The sequence below is a fragment of the Oryx dammah genome, unplaced genomic scaffold (genome assembly GCF_014754425.2).
Source record: "Oryx dammah isolate SB20612 unplaced genomic scaffold, SCBI_Odam_1.1 HiC_scaffold_7, whole genome shotgun sequence".
Taxonomy (NCBI): Eukaryota; Metazoa; Chordata; class Mammalia; order Artiodactyla; family Bovidae; genus Oryx; species Oryx dammah.
The window spans coordinates 36179282-36199894 of NW_024070191.1; the positions used below are offsets into that span (position 1 = coordinate 36179282).

The 20613-nt window shown below is 44.2% G+C and overlaps 1 protein-coding gene across 1 annotated transcript; it reads right to left on the reverse strand.

Annotated features, from left to right (window-relative positions):
- Positions 1–8101: 8101 nt before the first annotated feature.
- Positions 8102–19671, reverse strand: THAP1 (THAP domain containing 1). Its single transcript, XM_040243265.1, has 3 exons — positions 16948–19671; positions 12598–12793; positions 8102–11633 (listed from the first exon to the last, which is right to left on the reverse strand). Exons 1-3 carry the CDS (start codon positions 17016–17018, stop codon positions 11259–11261), a joined length of 642 nt encoding a protein of 213 aa, XP_040099199.1. The 5' UTR covers positions 17019–19671; the 3' UTR covers positions 8102–11258.
- Positions 19672–20613: the final 942 nt, after the last annotated feature.

Consider the following 20613-nt stretch of genomic DNA (forward strand, 5'->3'; position numbering starts at 1 on the left):
TTGCAGTGTGTGTGTGTATATATAGAATGTGGTGTGTGTATGGGTGGGGTGTGTGTATGTGTGGTGTTACTGTGTGTGTGTACGTGCGGCATGCCTTTGCTGCCATACCCTTGTTACCATGAACCGAGCAGGCCTGTTTCACCCACGCGTTGCAGTAATGACACCAGGAGAGTAAAATCCTGAGTGGCCTCCTTGAGAAGTTCAATAAGCTTTGAAAGAAAGTGTTATTATTAGGAAGTGCCTGCAATGCAGGGGACCTGGGTTTGATCCCAGGTTGGGAAGATCCCCTGGAGGAGGGCGTGGCAACTCACTGCCGTATCCTTGCCTGGAGACTCCTATGGACAGAGGAGCCTGGTGGGCACAGTTCATGGGGTCGCACAGAGTCAGACACGACTGTGACTGAGCACGCACGTACCAGAATGCAAGTGTGTACTAAAAAGGAAAACAAAGGTTTCAGTTGATTCATTTTACTCTGGAAAGCGACATGTTGATCATGGGACCTTTAAAGGAGGCATCTTTATGTGTCTTTCAGAGGCTGCAGATACCAGGCTTCCCCTGCCACCTACTGGTTGTTGGTTGCAATTTAAAGAAAAATCTAAGACTGTAAAGAGAAGCACCACAAACACTAGCGTGCCAGCTTTTGAAGCAAAATACCATCAGTAAACCTTGGAATCTCCTGTCTCCCCCTCCCAGACAACATCTCCCTTCTCTTCGGAAGTATTTATTAGCTTGATTTATATGTATGCCATCCTAACGCACTTTATAGTGCACACACACACACACACACACACACACACGTGATGTTGGTGTTTTGCATGTTTTTACAGTGCACAAAAATATCCAGGGTCACACAGAGTCGGACACAAGCGAAGCATCTCAGCACGCATGCACGTCTCCTGTAGGCAGCCTATGACAGTGAAGTGTTAGTCGCTCAGTTGTGTCTGACTCTTTGTGACTCCATGGACTATATTGTCCACCATGCCCTCTTTCAGGGGATCTTCTTTCTGTCCCAGGGATCAAACCTGGGTCTCATGCACTGCAGGCAGACTACCGTCTGAGCCACCAGGGACAGCTTGTACCTGGAGCTTATTTTTCTTATCCACTCTGACAATCTCTGCCTCTTGGCTGGGTTGTTTAATCCATTCATTCACGTTAAATTCTATTATTGATGTGGCTGGATTTTTGTCTAGCGTTTTGCTTTCTGTTTTCTCTATGTCTCAGGCCTGATTTCTCTTGTCTCTTTCTGGGGTGCTTGCTGTGCATATGTTGGTCTAATAGTTCTCATCTCACAGGTCTCCTAGGCTCTGTTCACTTTTCCTCAGTCTTTTTTCTTTGTCTTCTTCAGACTTGGTCATTTCAATTGTCCTAGCTTCATGCTTGCTGAATCTTTCTTTAGCCTACTTAAATCTGCCTTTGAACTCCTCTAGTTAATTTTTCATTTCTCTTATTGTACTTTTCAGCTACAGAGTTTATGTTTGGTTTCTTTGAAGGTTTTCTGCTGCTGCTGCTGCTGCTGACACTTCAGTCGTGTCCGACTCTGTGTGACCCCATAGACAGCAGCTCACCAGGCTCCCCCGTCCCTGGGATTCTCCAGGCAAGAACACTGGAGTGGGTTGACATTTCCTTCTCCAATGCATGAAAGTGAAGAGTGAAAGTGAAGTCGCTCAGTCATATCTGACTCTTAGCAACCCCATGGACTGCAGCCCACCAGGCTGCTCCGCCCATGGGATTCCCCAGGCAAGAGCACTGGAGTGAGCTGCCATCGCCTTCTCTGTGAAGGTTTTCTACCTACTGACATTTCCATTTCGCTCAGACATAGTCTTCTTACTTTCTCCATACCTTCGTTTCTAGTTCTTGAGCACCTTTAACACAGTTGTAAAGTCTTTGTCTGGTAGGTTAGCTTTCTTGTCCTTCTCAGGGAGAGTTATATAGGTTTATGTTTTCCTTTGCTTGGAATGCCTTTTCTTTTTCTTTTTGGCTTTCCAGGTGGTGCTAGTGGTAAAGAGTCCACCTGCCTGTGCAGGAGACACAAGAGAAGCAGTTTGATCTTTGGGTTGGGAAGATCCCTTGGAGAAGGGCATGGCAACCCACTCCAGTATTCTTGCCTGGAAAATCCCATGGACAGTGGAGCCTGGAGGCTACAGCCCATGGGCTGCAAAGAGTTGGACACAACTGAGTGACTCAACATCCATGTTGCTGCAAATGGCATTACTTCATTACACTGACTTTTTTAATGATTTTTTTGTTGTTGTTGAAAACTGGACATTTGAATCTAATGATGTGGTAACTATGAGAATCAGATTCTGCTGACAAAATCTTGGCTCTCCATGCACCAATGCTGAACAGAAATGCGGAGACACAGTTATGGAGAAGAAAGAGTGACCTTATTTCTTTGCTAGGGATCACAGTAGGCTAGAGCCCCAAGAACTGGGAGAACTCTCTGAAGAACAGGGAGTTTATATAGTCAGTTTAGTTCAGTTCATTTCAGTTGCTCAGTCTTGTCTGACTCTTTGTGACTCCATGGACTGCAGCACGCCAGGCCTCCCTGTCCATCACCAACTCCCGGAGTTTACTCAAACTCATGTCCATCGAGTTGGTGATGCCATCTAACCATCTCATCCACTGTTGTCCCCTTCTTCTCCTGCCTTCAATCTTTCCCAGCATCAGGGGCATTTCCAAGGAGTCAGTTCTTCACATCAGGTGGCCAAATCAGGTGAGGACTGATTTCCTTTAGGATGGACTGGTTGGATCTCCTTGCAGTCCAAGGGACTCTCAAGAGTCTTCTCCAACACAATTCAAAAGCATCAATTCTTCAGCTCTCAGCTTTCTTTATAGTCCAACTCTCACATCCACACATAACTACTGGAAAAACCATAGCTTTGACTAGACGGACCTTTGTTGGCAAAGTAATGTCTCTGTTTTTGAATATGATGTCTAGGTTGGTCATAGCTTTTCTTCCAAGGAGCAAGTGTCTTTTAATTGCATGGCTGCACTCACCATCTGCAGTGATTTTGGAGCCTCCCCCCCCCAAAATGAAGTCTGTCACTGTTTTCACTGTTTCCCCATCTATTTCCCATGAAGTGATGAGACCAGATGCCATGATCTTAGTTTTCTGAATGTAGAGCTTTAAGCCAACTTTTTCATTCCCCTCTTTCATTTTCATCAAGAGGCCCTTTAGTTCTTCTTCACTTTCTGCCATAAGGGTAGTGTCATCTGCATATCTGAGGTTATTGATATTTCTCCTGGCAATCTTGATTCCAGCTTGTGCTTCACCCAGCCTGGGATTTCCCATGATGTACTCTGAATGTAAGTTAAATAAGCAGGGTGACAATATACAGCCCTGACGTACTCCTTTCCCGATTTGGAACCAGTCTGTTGTTCCATGTCCAGTTTTAACCGTTGCTTTTTGGCCTGCATACAGATTTCTCAGGAGACAGGTCAGGTGGTCTGGTATTCCCATCTTTTTAAGAATTTTCCAGTTTGTTGTGATCCACACAATCAAAGGCTTTGGCATAGTCAATAAAGCAGAAGTAGATGTTTTTCTGGAACTCTCTTGCTTTTTCCGTGATCCAGCGGATGTTGGCAATTTGATCTCTGATTCCTCTGCCTTTTCTAAATCCAGCTTGAACATCTGGAAGTTCATGCTTCATGTACTGTTGAAGCCTGGCTTGGAGAATTTTGAGCATTACTTTGCTAGTGTGTGAGATGAGTGCAACTGTGTGGTAGTTTGAGCATTCTTTGGCATTGCCTTTCTTTGGGGTAGGAATGAAAACTGAACTCTTCTGGTCCTATGGCCGCTGCAGAGTTTTCCAGATTTGCTGGCATATTGAGTGCAGCACTTTCACAGCATCATCTTTGAAATAACTCGACTGGAATTCCATCACTGCCACTAGCTTTGTTCGTAGTGATGCTTCCTAAGGCCCACTTGACTTCTCATTCCAGGATGTCTGCCTATAGATGAGTGATCACACCACTGTGCTTATCTGGGTCATGAAGATCTTTTTTGTATATTTCTTCTGTGTATTCTTGCCACCTCTCAATATCTTCTGCTTCTGTTAGGTCCATACCATTTCTGTCCTTTATTGTGCCCATCTTTGTATGAAATGTTACCTTGGTATCTCTAATTTCCTTGAAGAGAGCTCTAGTCTTTCCCATTCTATTGTTTTCCTCTATTTCTTTGCATTGATCACTGAGGAAGACCTTCTTATCTCTCCTTGCTATTCTTTGGAACTCTGCATTCAAATAGGCATATCTTTTCTTTTCTCCTTTGCTTTTCGCTTCTCCTTTTCTCAACTATTTGTAAGGCCTCCTCAGACAACCAGTTTGCATTTTTTGCATTTCTTTTTCTTGGGGATGGTCTTGATCACTGCCTCCTGTACAGCGTCACAAACCTCGGTTAATTGTTCTTCAGGAACTCTATATCAGATCTAATCCCTTGAATCTATTTATCACTTCCACTGTATAATTATAAAGGATTTGATTTAGGTCATACCTGAATGGTCTAGTGGTTTTCCCAACTTTCTTCAGTTTAAGTCTGAATTTTGCAGTAAGGAGTTCATGATCTGAGACACAGTCAGCTCCCAGTCTTGTTTTTTGCTGACTGTATAGAGCTTCTTCATCTTTGGCTGCAAAGAATATAATCATTCTAGTTTTGGTGTTGACCATCTGGTGATGTCCTTGTGTAGCATCTTCTCGTGTTGTTGGAAGAGGGTGTTTGCTATGACCAGTGCATTCTCTCGGCAAAACTCTCTTAGCCTTTGCCCTGCTTCATTCAGGTCTTCTAATTTTGATGGGCTTCTCTAGAATCCGCCTGCAATGCAGGAGACCCTGGTTCTATTCCTGGGATGAGAAGATCTGCTGGAGAAGGGAAGAAGTACTCTGGCCTGGAGAATTCCATGGACCATACAGTCCACCGGGTCGCAAAGAGTCGGACACGACTGAGCGACTTTCACTTCTCTGATCCCTTTAATCCTGCCTCAGGTGGTTTCCTGGCTGTCCGCTCCTTCCATCAGCAACTGTTCAAACCTGCTCTTCGGAGCTCAAAGGTCGTGGAGGTTGAAGTCTTGCCTACAAGAAATGGGGGACAAAAAGACCTCCATGTCTGGAAGCCCCACAGCTCCCTGCACAGCATCAATTGTACTCTCTCCTCAGGGTTTATAGTTTTTGTTTTTATTGTTGTAGGCGGTCTTCTAAGGATCTGCCAAGGATTAGCATGACGTGTAAACCTCAGGTCTTTTCAGAACCTGAACCTTTCCCTGGGTATGCATAGTGACTCTGATTTCATTGTATGTGAGGTTGCTTTTGAGTGCCTTAGTCTTTAATGCCTGGCTCCAAGGGGAGAAAAAATGAAGTGGAGAGAAGGCACCAGTCTTTTAAATCCTCTGAAGGCACGTCTGCCAGAGCAGTGAGGTGCGTGCACTGATGGCTGCCCACTTCTGTTCCTGCACCTTCGTGATCAGAAGCAGCAAGCAGCGGTCAGAACACAGACTTCCGGCATTTGGAAGAAAGGATCCTTCTTGCCCACCTCTCACAAGCTGTTTCCAAGGTCTTCTGCAGCTCCTCCTCCACCTGCATGGGCTGGGGGAGTGACACGGGTAGTCTTCACTGAACTTGAAGAGCCTAAGCTACTCCATCTTGTAAAAGAACTCCATTTTGCAAAGGTACCGGGCAAACAGACTTAGACTTTGGATATTGCCTAAACTTGTCCCACTGTGCGCGAGCCAATCAGCCCTTAGGTTAAACCTCCTGACTTTAAGTTCAAGAATTTGTGATTTACCTTGGAAGTAATGATTTACCGTGGAAGTAAAAAAAAACAATCAGAAATCCACACACAACCCTATAGAAGAGGGTAACCAATCAGTAGTTCTTCAGCCTGAACACCCCCTTTTTACCCTTTTACCTGGATATTCCCTATATAAGCAGTGTAGCCCAAAACTCGGGGCTCCTCTCCTTAGCCGCTGCGTCGGTAACGGTGGGAGCCCCAGCTCGAGCTTGGTAATAAAAACTCTTGCTTTTGCATCGGATATCGGCTCCCTGGTGGTCATTGGGAGATTTCGCGACTTGGGCATAACAAACTAAAGTTGAAATTGACCAAAATGAACCAGTTTACCATCCAAGCCTTCCTCCGGAAGTTACAGGCCTTTATCAGATTCCAGAGTTCTGAGCGCTTATATCAGATAGTCTGCTAGCACTATAGTTGCTTTGGTTGGGAGGCTGATTCTTGGTTCTGCCTACTCTACCATTTTCCCAGAAAGCTCTTTCTTCATCTTCATTTTTGAAAGATAGTTTTGTTACATCATGTAGTTACATAATTACACTCCTGGTTAAAAGTTTTTAAAATTAATTTTTAGTGGAATATAATTGCTTTACAATGTTGTGTTAGCTTCTGCTGTACAGCAAGGTGATAGGTTTTTTCTTCCACCTCTGTCTCCTGGCCTTTATTTTTTCTAATGAGAATTTATATATAAATAGTCGTTTTTCTCTTGCTGCTAATTTTTCTATCTTTGGTTTTGATCATTTTTACTATGACGTGTCTGGGTGTCCATCTCTGTGTTACTCTAATGGTATTTGTTGAGCTTCTCGTGTGTGTGAAAGAAAGCATCACTCAGTTGTGTCTGACTCTTTGCAACCCCGTGGACTGTAGGCCACCAGGCTCCTCTGTCCATGGAATTCTCCAGTAAGAATACTGGAGTGGGTTGCCATTTCCTTCTCCAGGAGGTATTTCCGATCCAAGGATTGAACATGGGTCTCCTGCATTGCAGGCAGACTCTTTACCATATGCGTCACCAAGTAGATTAGTGTTTTCCCTCAAAGTTGGGAAATTTTCAACCAATATTTCTTCAAATCCTCTTTCTGTTCCTGTCTCTCTAGTGGCGTCTCTGGTTTCATTCCTTAGAAGGTGCAGCCTTGGGCACACAGTCAGGTGGGGTGACAGATTTTAACAGATCTTTAACAATTTCCCGATTTGTTCAATGATCTGCCTTTCTTGGTGGCATACTCAGAAATCAGCTCCAATTGTTGGCGGACTGCTTTGTTTTTGATGATGGCCTGGGGCATGAATTGCTCTGCGATTGGATCCAGTTAAATTTGGGCTCCTTTGCAGAGCTGCAGAGGCAATGTGTGAGGCTAGTCTTTGTTAGGATGCCAGGAGGGCTCTTCCTACCTGGCACTTTGCTTGGCTCTCGCTGGTACAACTTGGCTCACTGCCCTTTTGGTGCTACCAGCCTCCTAGCTGCTAACCACCAGGTCCTCCGTTCTTGAGAGCACCCTGAGGCTTGGACTCCCCCTGACACTCCTCCAAATAAGTTTCCTTTGGGCAGGGCTTCAGAGTGCTCACAGCCCGCCACATCAGTGGGGAAAAAACACCTGAATCGCTGTTCTGGAGCTGGCAAGTGGCCCCATGGCCTGCTTCTCTAGGACTGATATGCCTGTGTTACGAGTAGAGCTCAGTTTGAGTTGCCTCTCCTGGCATGGAAACTTCGCCCTTTGGAAGGGCATCAGGGTCCTGGGATTCTTGGCCTGCTACACCTGGGGACCTGGGGTGGAGCCTCCATCCTGTAAATGGGAGCTGGGTGGAGGAGGGGAGTCCTGATCTCTTGGCTGTACTTACCTGGAGTTTATTTAGCCTTTGATACACTAGAGGGTCCTAAGAAATACTGGCAGCCTCCCCTCCTGGGAGACACATACTGTAGGCCACAATTGGGAACAGGTTGGAGAGGAGACATAAATGCCAGTCTTGACTTTCTTATGAGATTCAATGTTCCTGAAGGTTCATGTGCTGTATGTATGCCCTTAGGACAACAGGCAGACATTAAATGGTTGTTTTTCTCCACTTATGGTAGTTATGGTGGGGAGGTTAGAGCTCCTTTCAGTCATTCCAAAAATCATTTCCTACTTATCGTTGATACTGTAGCTTCTCTCACCAAAAATAGTTTTAAAAAATCCAAGTTTATTCCTATCCCTTTTGACATTAAAAAATGAAATTATGATCATCTTAAAACTCAAACTGCTACGAATTTGGTGATGAATAAAAACTTTGAAGATTCTGAGAGTTTAAACAAATATTTTTCAGGAGAAAACTGAGTAAAACAAAGCCGCATCTAAGGTAAAAATAATATATCAAGACATGGAATTGAAAGAGAATATTATTACTTCAAGCAAATTATTGTTATTTTAAGGACAAACTTACAATTCTTTTTTTGCTTGTGTGCAAATCACTGTTTGCTTTGCTATTTTTCTTTCACATCAAGGACTGTATTGATATTTTAATACTTTTAATACACAATCATAGAAACAATAATGTCCAGAAACACTGGTCACCATGTCAAGAGCAACACCTCTTCATCCAGTGGTATCAGATTCACATGGCCCCCAGAAGAGTAATAACCAAACAGGCAAAGCTGTTCTTTCTCCTTTAAATGCTATTCATGGTTGGCCTTTTAAGAGTGTGGAACACAACTGCAAGTTTTCCTTCTAGAGATCAAGGGGACTTTTATATATTAAGGGTCACGACTGACTTTATAAAAGCCATAGGTTTAGGGTATGTGTGTACATAATTTTTTAAATAACTAAAGATGATCAGAAAGTAGGACTTTGATCTTTAAAACAACAACAACAACAAAACCCATGTCAAGTGGAACTTTCATCTGCCTTCACCATTATGGCTATACCGTCTAAGAAAGGGATTACACAAATTATAGTTAAAAGAGAATATCTCATGTATTTAGGTTTCCAAGTAAAAAGTTTTGCTAGTTAACTTTAGACACCACTGTTTCTTAACTGCAATGACAGAATTATTTTTAGCACATGTAGCAGGCATACAATAAACATTTTAATTATTTAACAAAATTTTAAAACTTCTTTAATTTGGAATTTGATAGTTCAAACTATGCAGCTGTTCAAAGTGAAGTTCATAGTTGTGTTATAAACAAGTATTTTTAAAGTGGCAACAAATGCTACTCTATTCCAGAAACTCATTTCAGAGAAACTAAACAGCACTGCTTACACATCAACAGTATACAGAGCAGATGTCCAGCTGTCAGGGATATTTCACAAGCGGATTCTGCAGGCTTTGGAGGTGATGCACGTGTTCAGTCACTTCTAGCTCCCTTCTAAGCCTAAAATTCTACAGTTTTCCTAGTAGTTCTGATCAGGAGAAAGTTATTTCTTCTATTATTGCCAGATCCTATCATTCATAGATGGAAACTTCAGGATGTTACTATCTGCGCTTAAAATAAATGTCATCTTTCATACTACGATGAAACTCACAGGGGTCTTCTCCCCACTTGTTCCAGACGGAGACCTTGCCTGCTGTTTCTGACCGTGTGTCACTGTGATTGAACAGGACCTATTTTAGCCTGAATGTTCTCCTTCTCTTGGCAAGGTCATAAACACTACAATAGACAAAATGAATTTTTAAAAATTTCAACAAACGTTACATTTCAAATTCAGAAATAAGCACCTGTACTTCAAATTCTGTGTTAAACATAGTAAGTGATCTAAATGCAAATAGTTGGTACACATGCTGTTGCTCAGTTCTCTCCAATTAGGGATGTCTGTCCCATGAAAAAAAGTAGCTTCAGGTTAATTCATAATGCTAAGATGCTAACTGATTATGATGGTCACTTATACAATTAATGTTGGATTCCTGGTTCTGATGACATAGGGACACACACAGACACACACACACATACAGAGAGATTTCTTTTACGTCCATGACAGTTTAGTTTTCACATATATATTTTGTAAAATATTTACCCACATATCCTCCAGGAATTGCTAGAGAGATGAAATGTAAAAAGAAACTACTTAAGAGATTTTGTAGCTTCCAAAAACAGTGATGAGACACATGAATAACTAGAAAAAGTCCTCTGATTCCTTAGAGTTAGTTCTAAGTTTTATCAGATGATAAAATTTCAAGTAGTCATAATTTTCTACTTTTGAAATACTGGTTCATAAAAAAAAAAAAAAAAAATCAAATCTCCATGAATCAAAGCACTGGCAAGATGGCAGTGAACTACACTAAGAATCAGGTCTACAAAAGACACTCCTGGACTGATGACTGCCAATCTTTAATACTGCCTTCAAAGGTCTGTGCAGCACTTTGAAATACAAAATAATTATAGTTGGAGCACTTATTCTAAATCTAAATAGGTAATTCCTATGGCAGTGCTTGTTTACTCAGAACTGTTTTCATTTCAAACCTATGTAAAATTTCTCACAAAGTTAGAGTACAACTCAGTCTGAACAGAAACCGCAGAATTTGAGTCTCAATTTTGAGTAAAATAAGCATTACCTATTAGGATGCCTCTGAATACAAATCACTTATTTGGGTAAACAGGATGTGACTTCTCGCTTGTGGTAAAAGAGAAGAAATTGTCTTTTGTGTGATGTCTTGACAATCAATTCGTCAAGAGCAAGATTCCTGATGCAACGAGTCACAGTCTACCCACACGACACAGCTGGCAGAGACCTGGGTGGGTACACACACCTCCAGTGGGGACCGGACGCCCGACCTTAGAGCAGTGAGAAAAGGCGAGCCCGGGGTCAGCCCCAGTGGCCGCTGCTCAGCTCACTGGTAACGATGTGCAGTCTGCTTACTGGAGAGTGTGTCTTCCCCTGGAGACACACTTCTAACTCTATAATGCTGGATGGGGGTGAGAAAGGAAGGGCCCCACTCTTCAAAAAAATTCCTTAACATCATTTAACCATTATGATTAGGTATGGAATGACACAACTCGCCAAGTTAGTTAACGCTGATAAGGGATTAAGGTAAATGAATCTGTCGACTTTACAAATAAGAATGTGTAAATATATATATTCTGAGACATCATGTCCTATGCTTCTGATTTAAAATGTGATGAAGTTCTTTCAATAAACTGCACTAAATTTTTTTAACTTGAAACTTAAATCATCCTTACTGCACTGTTCTCATTCTCTTTACTTTTTATTTTCATATCATGTCTATAAATACTTGAATTGAAAAACAAAAATCCCCAATCTTGAAACCAACTGACACTGAAGCTCTGAGGTTAGTTTATCACTTTTAAAATATTTTGCTAAAATGTAAAAACCCTGAAATTACAAACAAAAAATTTACAGTTTTACAGTATATATCTAATTTATTCTTTTAAAAAAATATTCTGAATTGCTTTTGTACAAGTTATCAAGTGTAATCTCTTTTCAAATGAAACTCCTCTTTAGGGTAGAAGAGGGTAGGTGGTATTGCCCCATGAAAAACCAATACAAATCTCATGTTTTCACGCTGGGACTTCGACTATCTCGAAGTAGTCATTGGGGAGAATGACGTAGCCTCTCTCGGAGGCGCCGTCCTTCTCCTTCTGGAAGTGCACCACCTCCTTCAACTTCTCCAGCTGCCTCTCCTGTCTGCGGCACCGCTGCTGCGCAGTCTTGAGCTTCTTCCGGAGCTTCTCCACTTGCTGCTCCAGCTGGTGGATCCTCTTCCGCTGGTGCATGGTGTCCTCCACGGTGTAGTTGTGGTCACAGAAGACGGAGAGGTTGTCGGGGGTCTGAAGAGGAGGCATGAGCAACCCGATCGCAGCATCAACCTGGGAAATGGGGGGCGTTAAAGGAGGCGGCGGGGGCTGTTCCTGTGGCTCCAGGAGATCTTCCTTCTGGAACAAAGACACAGAGTGTGTTTGAGCTTCATTATTAAAAGTAACAGATTAAAAGAACACACTAAATTCCGCACCTGTGCAATATAAGAATGTTAGACTTAGTTCTGCCTCCTTGGCATAGAAACAGTCTAAAATGAAAAGAAGTTTTAATTTTCCTTTTTTACCTGAAGTAGAAATGGGATGCAAAAAAGACAAAATGATTAATCGGATCTAATTAAACACTAGCACTGGAAACTGAGGGGAAAAATACTCTGAAAGTTAACTATCATCATAAAGGAAAATCAAAACTCATCAACATATAAGCAGGAACACCAGGATTCCCTGGTGGCTCAGACAGTGAAGTGTCTGCCTGCAATGTGGGAGACCTGGGTTCGATTCCTGGGTAGGGAAGATCCCCTGGAGAAGGAAACGGCAATCCACTCCAGCACTCTTGCCTGGAAAATCCCGTGGATGGAGGAGCCTCATAGGCTACAGTCCATGGGGTGGCGAAGAGTCTGACACTGAGCGACTTCACTTTCACTTTCAAGCAGGAACATGGGGCTTTCCAGGTGGCGCTAGTGGTAAAGAACCTGCTTGCTTTTGCAGGAGATATAAGAGACATGGGTTCAATCCCTGGGTCAGGAAGATCCCCTGGAGAAGGAAATGGCAACCCACTTCAGTTCTCAGCTGCAGAATCCCATGGACAGAGAATCCTGGTGGGCTACATAAACACACAAGCAGGAATACAGACTGATCTTAAAGTACGTTAAAAGCTAGGCTGAGTGTCTTAGTGTGAGAATATTTAACTTTTCTAAACACTCTGTATTTTTTGAAGTATTTTGCTGTGAACAGGGGTCATTTACAAGGGATGGGTTCCAGGTAACATTTATATTCTTAACACTACTGTGGCTTTTCCAGATTTTCCGCTGAATACATTAACTTTATGGAAAGAGACCCGCCCAGTACTTTACACGCCCCTCACCTTGTCGTGCGGCTCGGTACACAGAAATATCGTGGGGACAGCATCCTCTTTCAGCAGCTTGTTGTTGCACTCCCTCTTAAAGCAGTCCGGGGTAAAGTGGTCCGAGCAGATGCTGCTGTACTTGGTGGGCTTAAAGTTTTTCCTTCTGACAGCTGCCTCCCATTTCTTACAAAGACTGGGTCGAGTAAGAGGAAACCTAAGAGGATGAAATGATTCCGTTTTCTAGCCTTACTCAGAAACAAAAAGGCACGCCCAGGCGTTCCTGCTTAGAAATTAGCTTACAACCACCGGTGTTCACACGCCACAGGCGTTTGCTTAACGCACCTGCTCCCACTAATCCTTTTTCGAGTTTTTCAGGTGTACCCTGATCACCCTAGATGTTACAGATGTACTTGTTTGGACATAGAGAACAGGCCTGTGGTTGCCAAGGGGGAGGGGAATGGGAAAGAGCGGGACTGAGAGTTTGGAGTCACACACGAGAAGGGATAAACAACAAGGTCCTACCGTGTAGCACAGTGAACCGTAGTCAAAATCCTGAGATAAACCCAAATGGAAAAGAACATGGAAAAAAAATGCAGAGCTATGTATAACTGAATCACTTTGGGGTATGGCAGAAACCAACGGAACGCTGTAAATCAACTATACCTAAAGTAAACTTTTAAAAAATGGACTTGTTTTAAAATCCTGTAACTAAAGTGAGCATCACTAGTGTGAAAAATAAGTCACTCCTCCTAGCATGGTATTTTTTTTTTAAGCAGGATTTCTTATAAGAATCTTATTGATCACAAAGCAGTTATAAGAATGTCAGATATAATGATGTATACAATCTAAATAGGTCAGGCTCATTAGGATTTACATTATGCAAAAACATACTTATTAAAAGGCAGCCACGTGGACAGACGCACGCAGCTGGCAGAGCAGGTGACAGGAGGGTAGGTTCAAGGGCCCATGTGATGTTTTCCCCTCTTTTGTAGTAAACAACCTTCGTAAACAGACATATCTAAGATACAAGGGTAAATCATATAGCTCCACCATCCACCTATCTCGGTCTTTAATGCTTAACTTTTTATACTGAAGACACTAAAATTTGGGGTAAAATACACATGGTATAAACTGAATTTGTATTATTATTATTATATTTTAACAGTGATCCTCTGTGTACTGTAAAACAAAACTGCACGTTTATAACTATGTACCGAGACAAAGAAGCTTTTTGTTTTCTTGAGAATCATCTTGACAAATATGAATCAAACTGTAGCCAAATCATAATGATAAGGAAAAAATGTATTCATTTTAATTTACCTCTTAATCGACTGAAATACATCCATTAGGCCCAGATAAAGAGAGATACGAAGCTTTTAAACTTATTTTGATTTTATTTTTCCAGGTAAAAGATTCAGTGAGTTGGGGGGGTGATTGAAAAAAAGCCAAAAAAGGGTGTTTCAACTCTGTGTCCCAGTTTCTCTACCAAACGAGATACGCTCGAGCCTGACTCTGCTGTGGTCGTGGAGCCCTAATCTACCCTTCTCTTTGCCCAGAACATCTGCTCCCACTACCATGTAGAAGCTGAGAAAGAAAGACTCCTAGAATGTTCCTGCTGGAAGTGCCTCTATAAGTAGACACAGCAGAAACTGCTGGGAAACTCAACACCCAGGGCCTCCTGACCAAGGATTACAATGCAGCTTATTTCTGAGGTCAAGATCCTTCCCAAAATTGTTCTTTCAGATAAGGGGTAAGACGCAGATTAGCCCTTCTTTTGGTCAAATTATTTAACCGCAAGCAGAAACTCAGTATTTCTGAAACGTGTGAATGTCATCCTTCACCAGTGCCAATGAAGGGTTTTCCTTATGTCTGGATTCCCTCAGCCACATCATTAGAAATGGGGGGGGGGGGGGGGAGGCGCTGAAAGTCTGTGATCGTGTCACCATCTCCAAACCTGTTCCTTCACTTTGGAAGTGCTGGAGTTCCCCCATTAGCTTTCAGAAATTCTAATAAATCAACAGGCAACATTAGGAAGTGTTGAGTGTTCTGTTTCTTAGAAGGGGAAAAAAAAAAATCAACATTCTCGAGACCTCTCTATACCCTACACACTCTGATTTTTGTTCTCATACCAAATGTATAAAAATGCACCCACATTCCCTGTTAAACATGGAAGGTGCTTACTCCCCCCCAAATTTAAGATTTTGCTTTAGTAATTATTTACCTATAAATGTGTGGATGTGTGGCTCACAACAAACTGTGGAAAATTTTCAAAGAGATGGGAATACCAGACCACCAGACTTTCCTGCCGCCAGAGAAACCTGTATGCAGGTCAAGAAGCAACAGTTAGAGCTGGACATGGAACAACTGACTGGTTCAAAACTGGAAAAGGAGTTATATTGTCACCCTTATTTGACTTATACACAGAATACATCATGTGAAATGTCAGGCTGGATGAATCACAAGCTGCGATCAAGATTGCCAGGAGAAATATCAACCTCAGATAATGCAGATAATACCACCCTAATGGCAGAACACGAAGAGAAACTAAAAAGCCTCTTGAGGAAAGTGAAAGAGGAGTGAAAAAGCTAATTTAAAACAGCATTCAAAAACTAAGATCATGGCATCTGGTCCCATCACTTCATGGCAAATAGATGAGAAAAAAAAAAAGGAAATTGTGGCAGATTTTATTTTCTTGGGCTCCAAAATCACTGTGGATGGTGACTGCAGTCATGAAATTAAAAGGTGTGAAAAAATGCTTGCTCCCTGGAAGAAAAGCCATGACAAAACCTAGACAATATATAAAAAGGCAGAGACATCCCTTTGCCGACAAAGGTCCGTCTAGTCAAACCTATGGTTTTTCTAGCAGTCGTGTGGATGTGAGAGTTGGAGCATAAAGAAGGACGAGCGCTGAAGAATTGATGCCTTTGAACTGTGGTGTTGGAGAAGACTCTTGAGAGAGTCCCTTGGACTAGGAGATCAAACCAATCAATCGTAAAGGAAATCAACCCTCAATATTCACTGGAAGGTGCTGAAGCTGAAGCTCCAATACTTTGCTCACATGATGTGAAGAGCTGACTGACTGGGAAAGATCCTGATACTGGGAAAGACTGCGGGCAATAGAAGGGGGCGACAGCGGATAAGATGGTTGATTGGAATCACCCACTCAAAGGCCATCAGTTTGAGCAAACTCCGGGGGGCAGTGAAGGACAGGAAAGCCTGGCGCGCTATGGTCCCACGGGGTCGCAAACAGTGGGACACTACTTAGCAACAACCACCTACAAACAATTTGTATAATCTACCACCGATTCTCCGTTAGCTATCATCCATTCACAGTAGGAAATTTCTGCAAGACACTTTAAACCTAACAGAATTTGTAAATATTGAATTTGGCCGATTGAAAATGGCATCGTGCGGACATCAGATCATCACTACTCCGTTGTGCGGCTCTTTTCAGTGAGGCTTCTTTCTTCTTGGGCTCTGGCCGCAGCAGCGTCCAGGAGAAGCAGCCCCGAGGGCGGGGTCGCGCTAACCCTGACCCTGAGGGGACCCCTCACCACGCAAGACGCACCGTCACCGCCCGGGCTACACTGCGCATCTTGGCAGTCCCTGAGGCTTTCTCCGGAGCTCAGCGGTCCTTAACGGTGGGGTCCCAGAAGCTGAGTCCAAGACGTGCTCCCTGACACCGCAAGGTGAGTCCTCACCTCACCGATGCCGGAGCAGCAGGGTGGGAAACGCGGGACTTCGCTTCTGCTTCAACTTCCCTTCTAAGAGTTATTACCACCTGCCTTCTCCGCGGCCCGGGTGTGGCACCCTCACAACCAGCGGGGGGTCCACACAGCGCCCGCGAGCTTCGAACCCGCCACCCGGAGAAGCGCGCCAGCCTGAGCGCGGAGGGCGGGCAGCCGCGGGGACGCGCAACTCGAGCCTGAGGCGGCGGCTTGGGGACACGCCCACTGCCCGGCCCCGCCCCTCTCACCGCTCTCGCGCGGAAACGCGCCTGGCTCCGCCCCCGAGCGCGGCCTTCGCACTGGGTCTCGTGCGGGCCCGCGCCCGGCTCCGCCCCTCTCACAGGTCTCGCGTGGAAACGCGCCTGGCTCGTTCCCGAGCGCGCCCTTCGTACCGGGTCTTGCGCACGCCCCCGCCCGGCCCCGCCCGGCCCCGCCCCTCTCACTGGCCTCGCGCGGAAACGCGCCTGGCTCCGCTCCCCGAGCGCGGCCTTAGCACTGGGTCTCGCGCAGGCCCGCGCCCGGCCCCGCCCCTCTCACCGGTCTTGCGCGGAAAAACGCCTGGCTCCGCCCCCCGAGCGCGGCCGCGCGCCCCCCGCGGCCCCACTAGGGCCCAGCCCCGCGAGCTACGCGGGGTCCTTACTTGTGAAAAGAAACGGGTTTATCCTTGTCGTATCGATTCTTGCAGCCGTAGGCGGAACAGGACTGTACCATCCTTCCGGTCCTCAGTTACCTCACTTCTGCCGCCCCAGCAGGCAGTTGAGGCTGTTATCAGTGTCGCCGCGCTCTGCTTTGACACCCTCGCTTCTTCTGTAGCTTTGGCCAACAGTCAGACTGATGAGGGCCTCACTCGGGAGTCACTAATGTGCCCGTTTTGTTGTTTGCATTAGCGGAAAGACCACAGCCATCGCCCGTCTCCCATCTCCAAGATGGCGGAGGCAGCTTCAACCTCATCTCTCGCGAGGAGTTCGTCCTACTGTTTCTGATTAGCCCTGAGGTCAGAGGTAACGTTCCCTGGGACGCAGGCCATTGGCTGAGGCCCGGCGTTGCGGAAGTGGGCGGGGGCCCCCGAGCTTCCGGAAGGAAGAAGGAACTAGCTGGGAGGAGAGGGGCGGGAGCGCAGGACCGGTCCCGCCCTCTTCGATGCTTCCCTGGCTTATGTATCCTGTGCGGTTGAGGTTGGAGAATTAGGTGATTCTGTTGGGTCCGCTGGCCCAACCTGAAGCAGGACAGGTGCAAAGCTGAGGTGGTCGGGTAATTGGGTTCGTCTACTTTAAAAGGGGAGCCCCAGTTGGAGTGATCTGTAGAACGTGCTGGGCTCCTCTCCATCCCGGTACCTGCCTCTTTAGGTATTCGGAGCTCTGAGAAGCTCGGGGAAGAGATCGCAACAGCAAAAGCGGACACCCGCACGCACGCCAGGCCCAGTCTTCCCGGGAGGCCGAGACTAAGGCCTTGGCTGCTGTAATAATCCTAACGGTCCCCAGGTGCTGTGTTGGGAAAATCCGTGTGAGGGACGTTTTCCCTCCTTGGCTTGCTCCTTTCGTCGGTGTGGATGGCTAACTGTTGTCGTCTCATGGCTCTCTGTCTCTCTTTTTTTTAATCGGTGAGCAAGGCTGGCACATCTTCATAGAGCAGCTGTTCTAGTAAGGGGAAGACAGACAATAAGGTCAATAAAATCACATTGTGCCAAGATGCCTCAGTCTGAATACATTAGAATGCTGTAAGGCTAATAAGGGTAGAGGAGAGGGTCACTGCCTAAAGTCTGAGAAGGGAACATTTAACCAAAGGATGGGGAAAAGGGAACGGGTGCTACCCAAGGCGATCAGGCAGCAGAATCCTGTCTTTTCTGGGAACGGAATGGAGGCTGTGGGTAGAGCCCAGTGAGCCAGGGGAGAAGGGCATGAAGTGAGGGGAAGGCTCGTAAGTTGTTGGTCTGGATGTAGCGCAGTGGGAAGCCACGGAGTCATTTTAGGCCTCAGGGAGATGTGATAAACATATTTAAAAGGTCACTGTGACTGTGTATCAGAAAGGGGTAACAGAGAAAGCAGACCAATTAAGAGGCAAGGAAGAGAATGGTTCCTTTGGTCTAAGGCGGTGGCAGGGGCTAAGTATGTAAGAGGTAGAAACGCCAGGGCCTGCTGCTAGATGGAAAGGAGGAAGAGAAGAATCAAGGTGGAGTAGAAAATGGCAACGCATCCCAGTGTTCCTGCCTAGAAAATTCATAGGCAGAGGAGCCTGGCTGATTACAGTCCATGGGATGGCAGAGTCAGACACAGCTGTGCACGCATGCAGACTCGAGCTTGAGTTTCTGGCTTGAGCACGTAAGATGCATGGTAGTGCCTTTTACTGAGATGCTGATGGCCTTAAAAAAAAAACAAACCTGTGTCCCAGCAGAAGAGAGGACTTGGAGGGTTGCTGATGGCCTAAAAAAAAAAAAAGCCCCGACATGGAAGCAAGCTAGATGTCCATCAGCAGATGAATGGATAAAAAAGCTGTGGTACATATACACAATGGAGTATTACTCAGCCATTAAAAAGAATACATTTGAATCAGTTCTAATGAGGTGGATGAAACTGGAGCCGATTATACAGAGTGAAGTAAGCCAGAAAGAAAAACACCAATACAGTATACTAACACATATATATGGAATTTAGAAAGATGGTAACGATAACCCTGTATGCGAGACAGCAAAAGAGACACAGATGTACAGAACAGACTTTTTGACTCTGTGGGAGAGGGAAAGGGTGGGATGATTTGGGAGAATGGCATTGAAACATGTATAATATCATATAAGAAATGAATCGCCAGTCTAGGTTTGATGCAGGATACAGGATGCTTGGGGCTGGTGCACTGGGATGACCCAGAGAGATGGTATGGGGAGGGAGGTGGGAGGGGGGTTCAGGATTGGGAACATGTGTACATCCGTGGTGGATTCATGTTGATGTATGGCAAAACCAATACACTAAAGTAAAATAAAGTAAAATTAAAAAAAAAAAAGCTGTGTCCCAGCAGAGGAGAGGACTTGGTTTTGGAAGCTGGGTCATTGGAGTTGCAGGAGTGAGGAGTGTAAGAAGTGAAAGAATAAGCAGTTCTCAGGGCCTGAAATGCAGGCTACTGAAGAAGTGTGAAAGATCCCAGCCAGTCCAACTTGCGCTTTTGAGGTTTGTGATCTGGTCATTCCATTTAGTTGAATTTCCCTCCCAAATTCTGTTCTTCCCTCCTGTCTTCCAGCTATCCATAATTTGGAAATGAAATAAACACTCTTATTATTTGTTGAATATTATCCTAATGTTTCCTTACTTCAAAATGGTGAATGTACTGGTAAAGTGAATTGCATGTAATTTAAAAATACATATTATTGAATTGAACTGAGTGTTGTATTTTTCTTTGTAAAAACAGTCCCCCCAAACTAAATTTTCACTGTGTGGTCTGCAAACCAATTTATTTGCTTAATAGAGAAATAATTTTCACTACCTCTAACCCATCATCAGTTTTTCTTTATTACTTTGTCCATTTCTTAACATGTCCTAAGGCTAGGATTAACTGTTCCTTACTTGTCAAGGGATAACTTCGAGGAAGTCTTTCAAAGACTTCATCATACTTTCAAAGATGATTGTCTGCTTTTTAAAAATGTTAATGGAAGCCACCCAAATGTCCATTAATAGTTGAGTAAGTTGTGGCACAGTCATAAATGGGAAACTATATGGCAAGCACAATAAAGCAGCCCCACCACATGGATAGTTCTTATAATGTTGAAGAAATCAGTACACAAAGGGAATTATAGGATGGTGGTGATGCCTCTGTTGACTGAAGTGATGGTTGAATGGTGTGCTCACATCATAAGGCATCATCTAACCCTGATGACTTATGTTTGGTGTTTGTTTGACTTCAATAAAATAGCTTATTAAGCAAACAAGGACCACACAGATAGGCAAAACTGCCCTTTTTTGTTGTTGTTAAGAGAAAGCTGTTTATATGGTCATGTGATCTCTTCATTTGACCCCTTCAATAAATATCAAAGGTGAATACATGCATAGCTTTATATGACCATCTAAGAGAATAAATAGGGGTAAACTGAAGGATACTGTTAATTGATGTTCTTCAAAGTCTTAAGAGGCTAATTCATTTACTAATAGAACATTTTTTTAAGGAACACACAAAATTTACCCCTTAAGCTGAAAAGGTTAAGTTTTGTCTCAGTTTTTCTAGAAGGGTACACTGAAGAAAAATAAGCCACTTGTTTTGGTGTTGGAGAAGGCTAAGGCTATTACTGATCTCTAATAGTTTAGGTTTTAGTTTCTATCCAGCT

Coding starts and splice junctions, on each gene's coding strand:
- THAP1 (XM_040243265.1), bottom strand. CDS start 17,018: ATGGTACAGTCCTGTTCCGCCTACGGCTGCAAGAATCGATACGACAAG. Junction 12,794..16,947: donor AAACCCGTTTCTTTTCACAA/GTAAGGACCCCG, acceptor TCATCCTCTTAG/GTTTCCTCTTACTCGACCCA. Junction 11,634..12,597: donor GTACCGAGCCGCACGACAAG/GTGAGGGGCGTG, acceptor TCTTTGTTCCAG/AAGGAAGATCTCCTGGAGCC.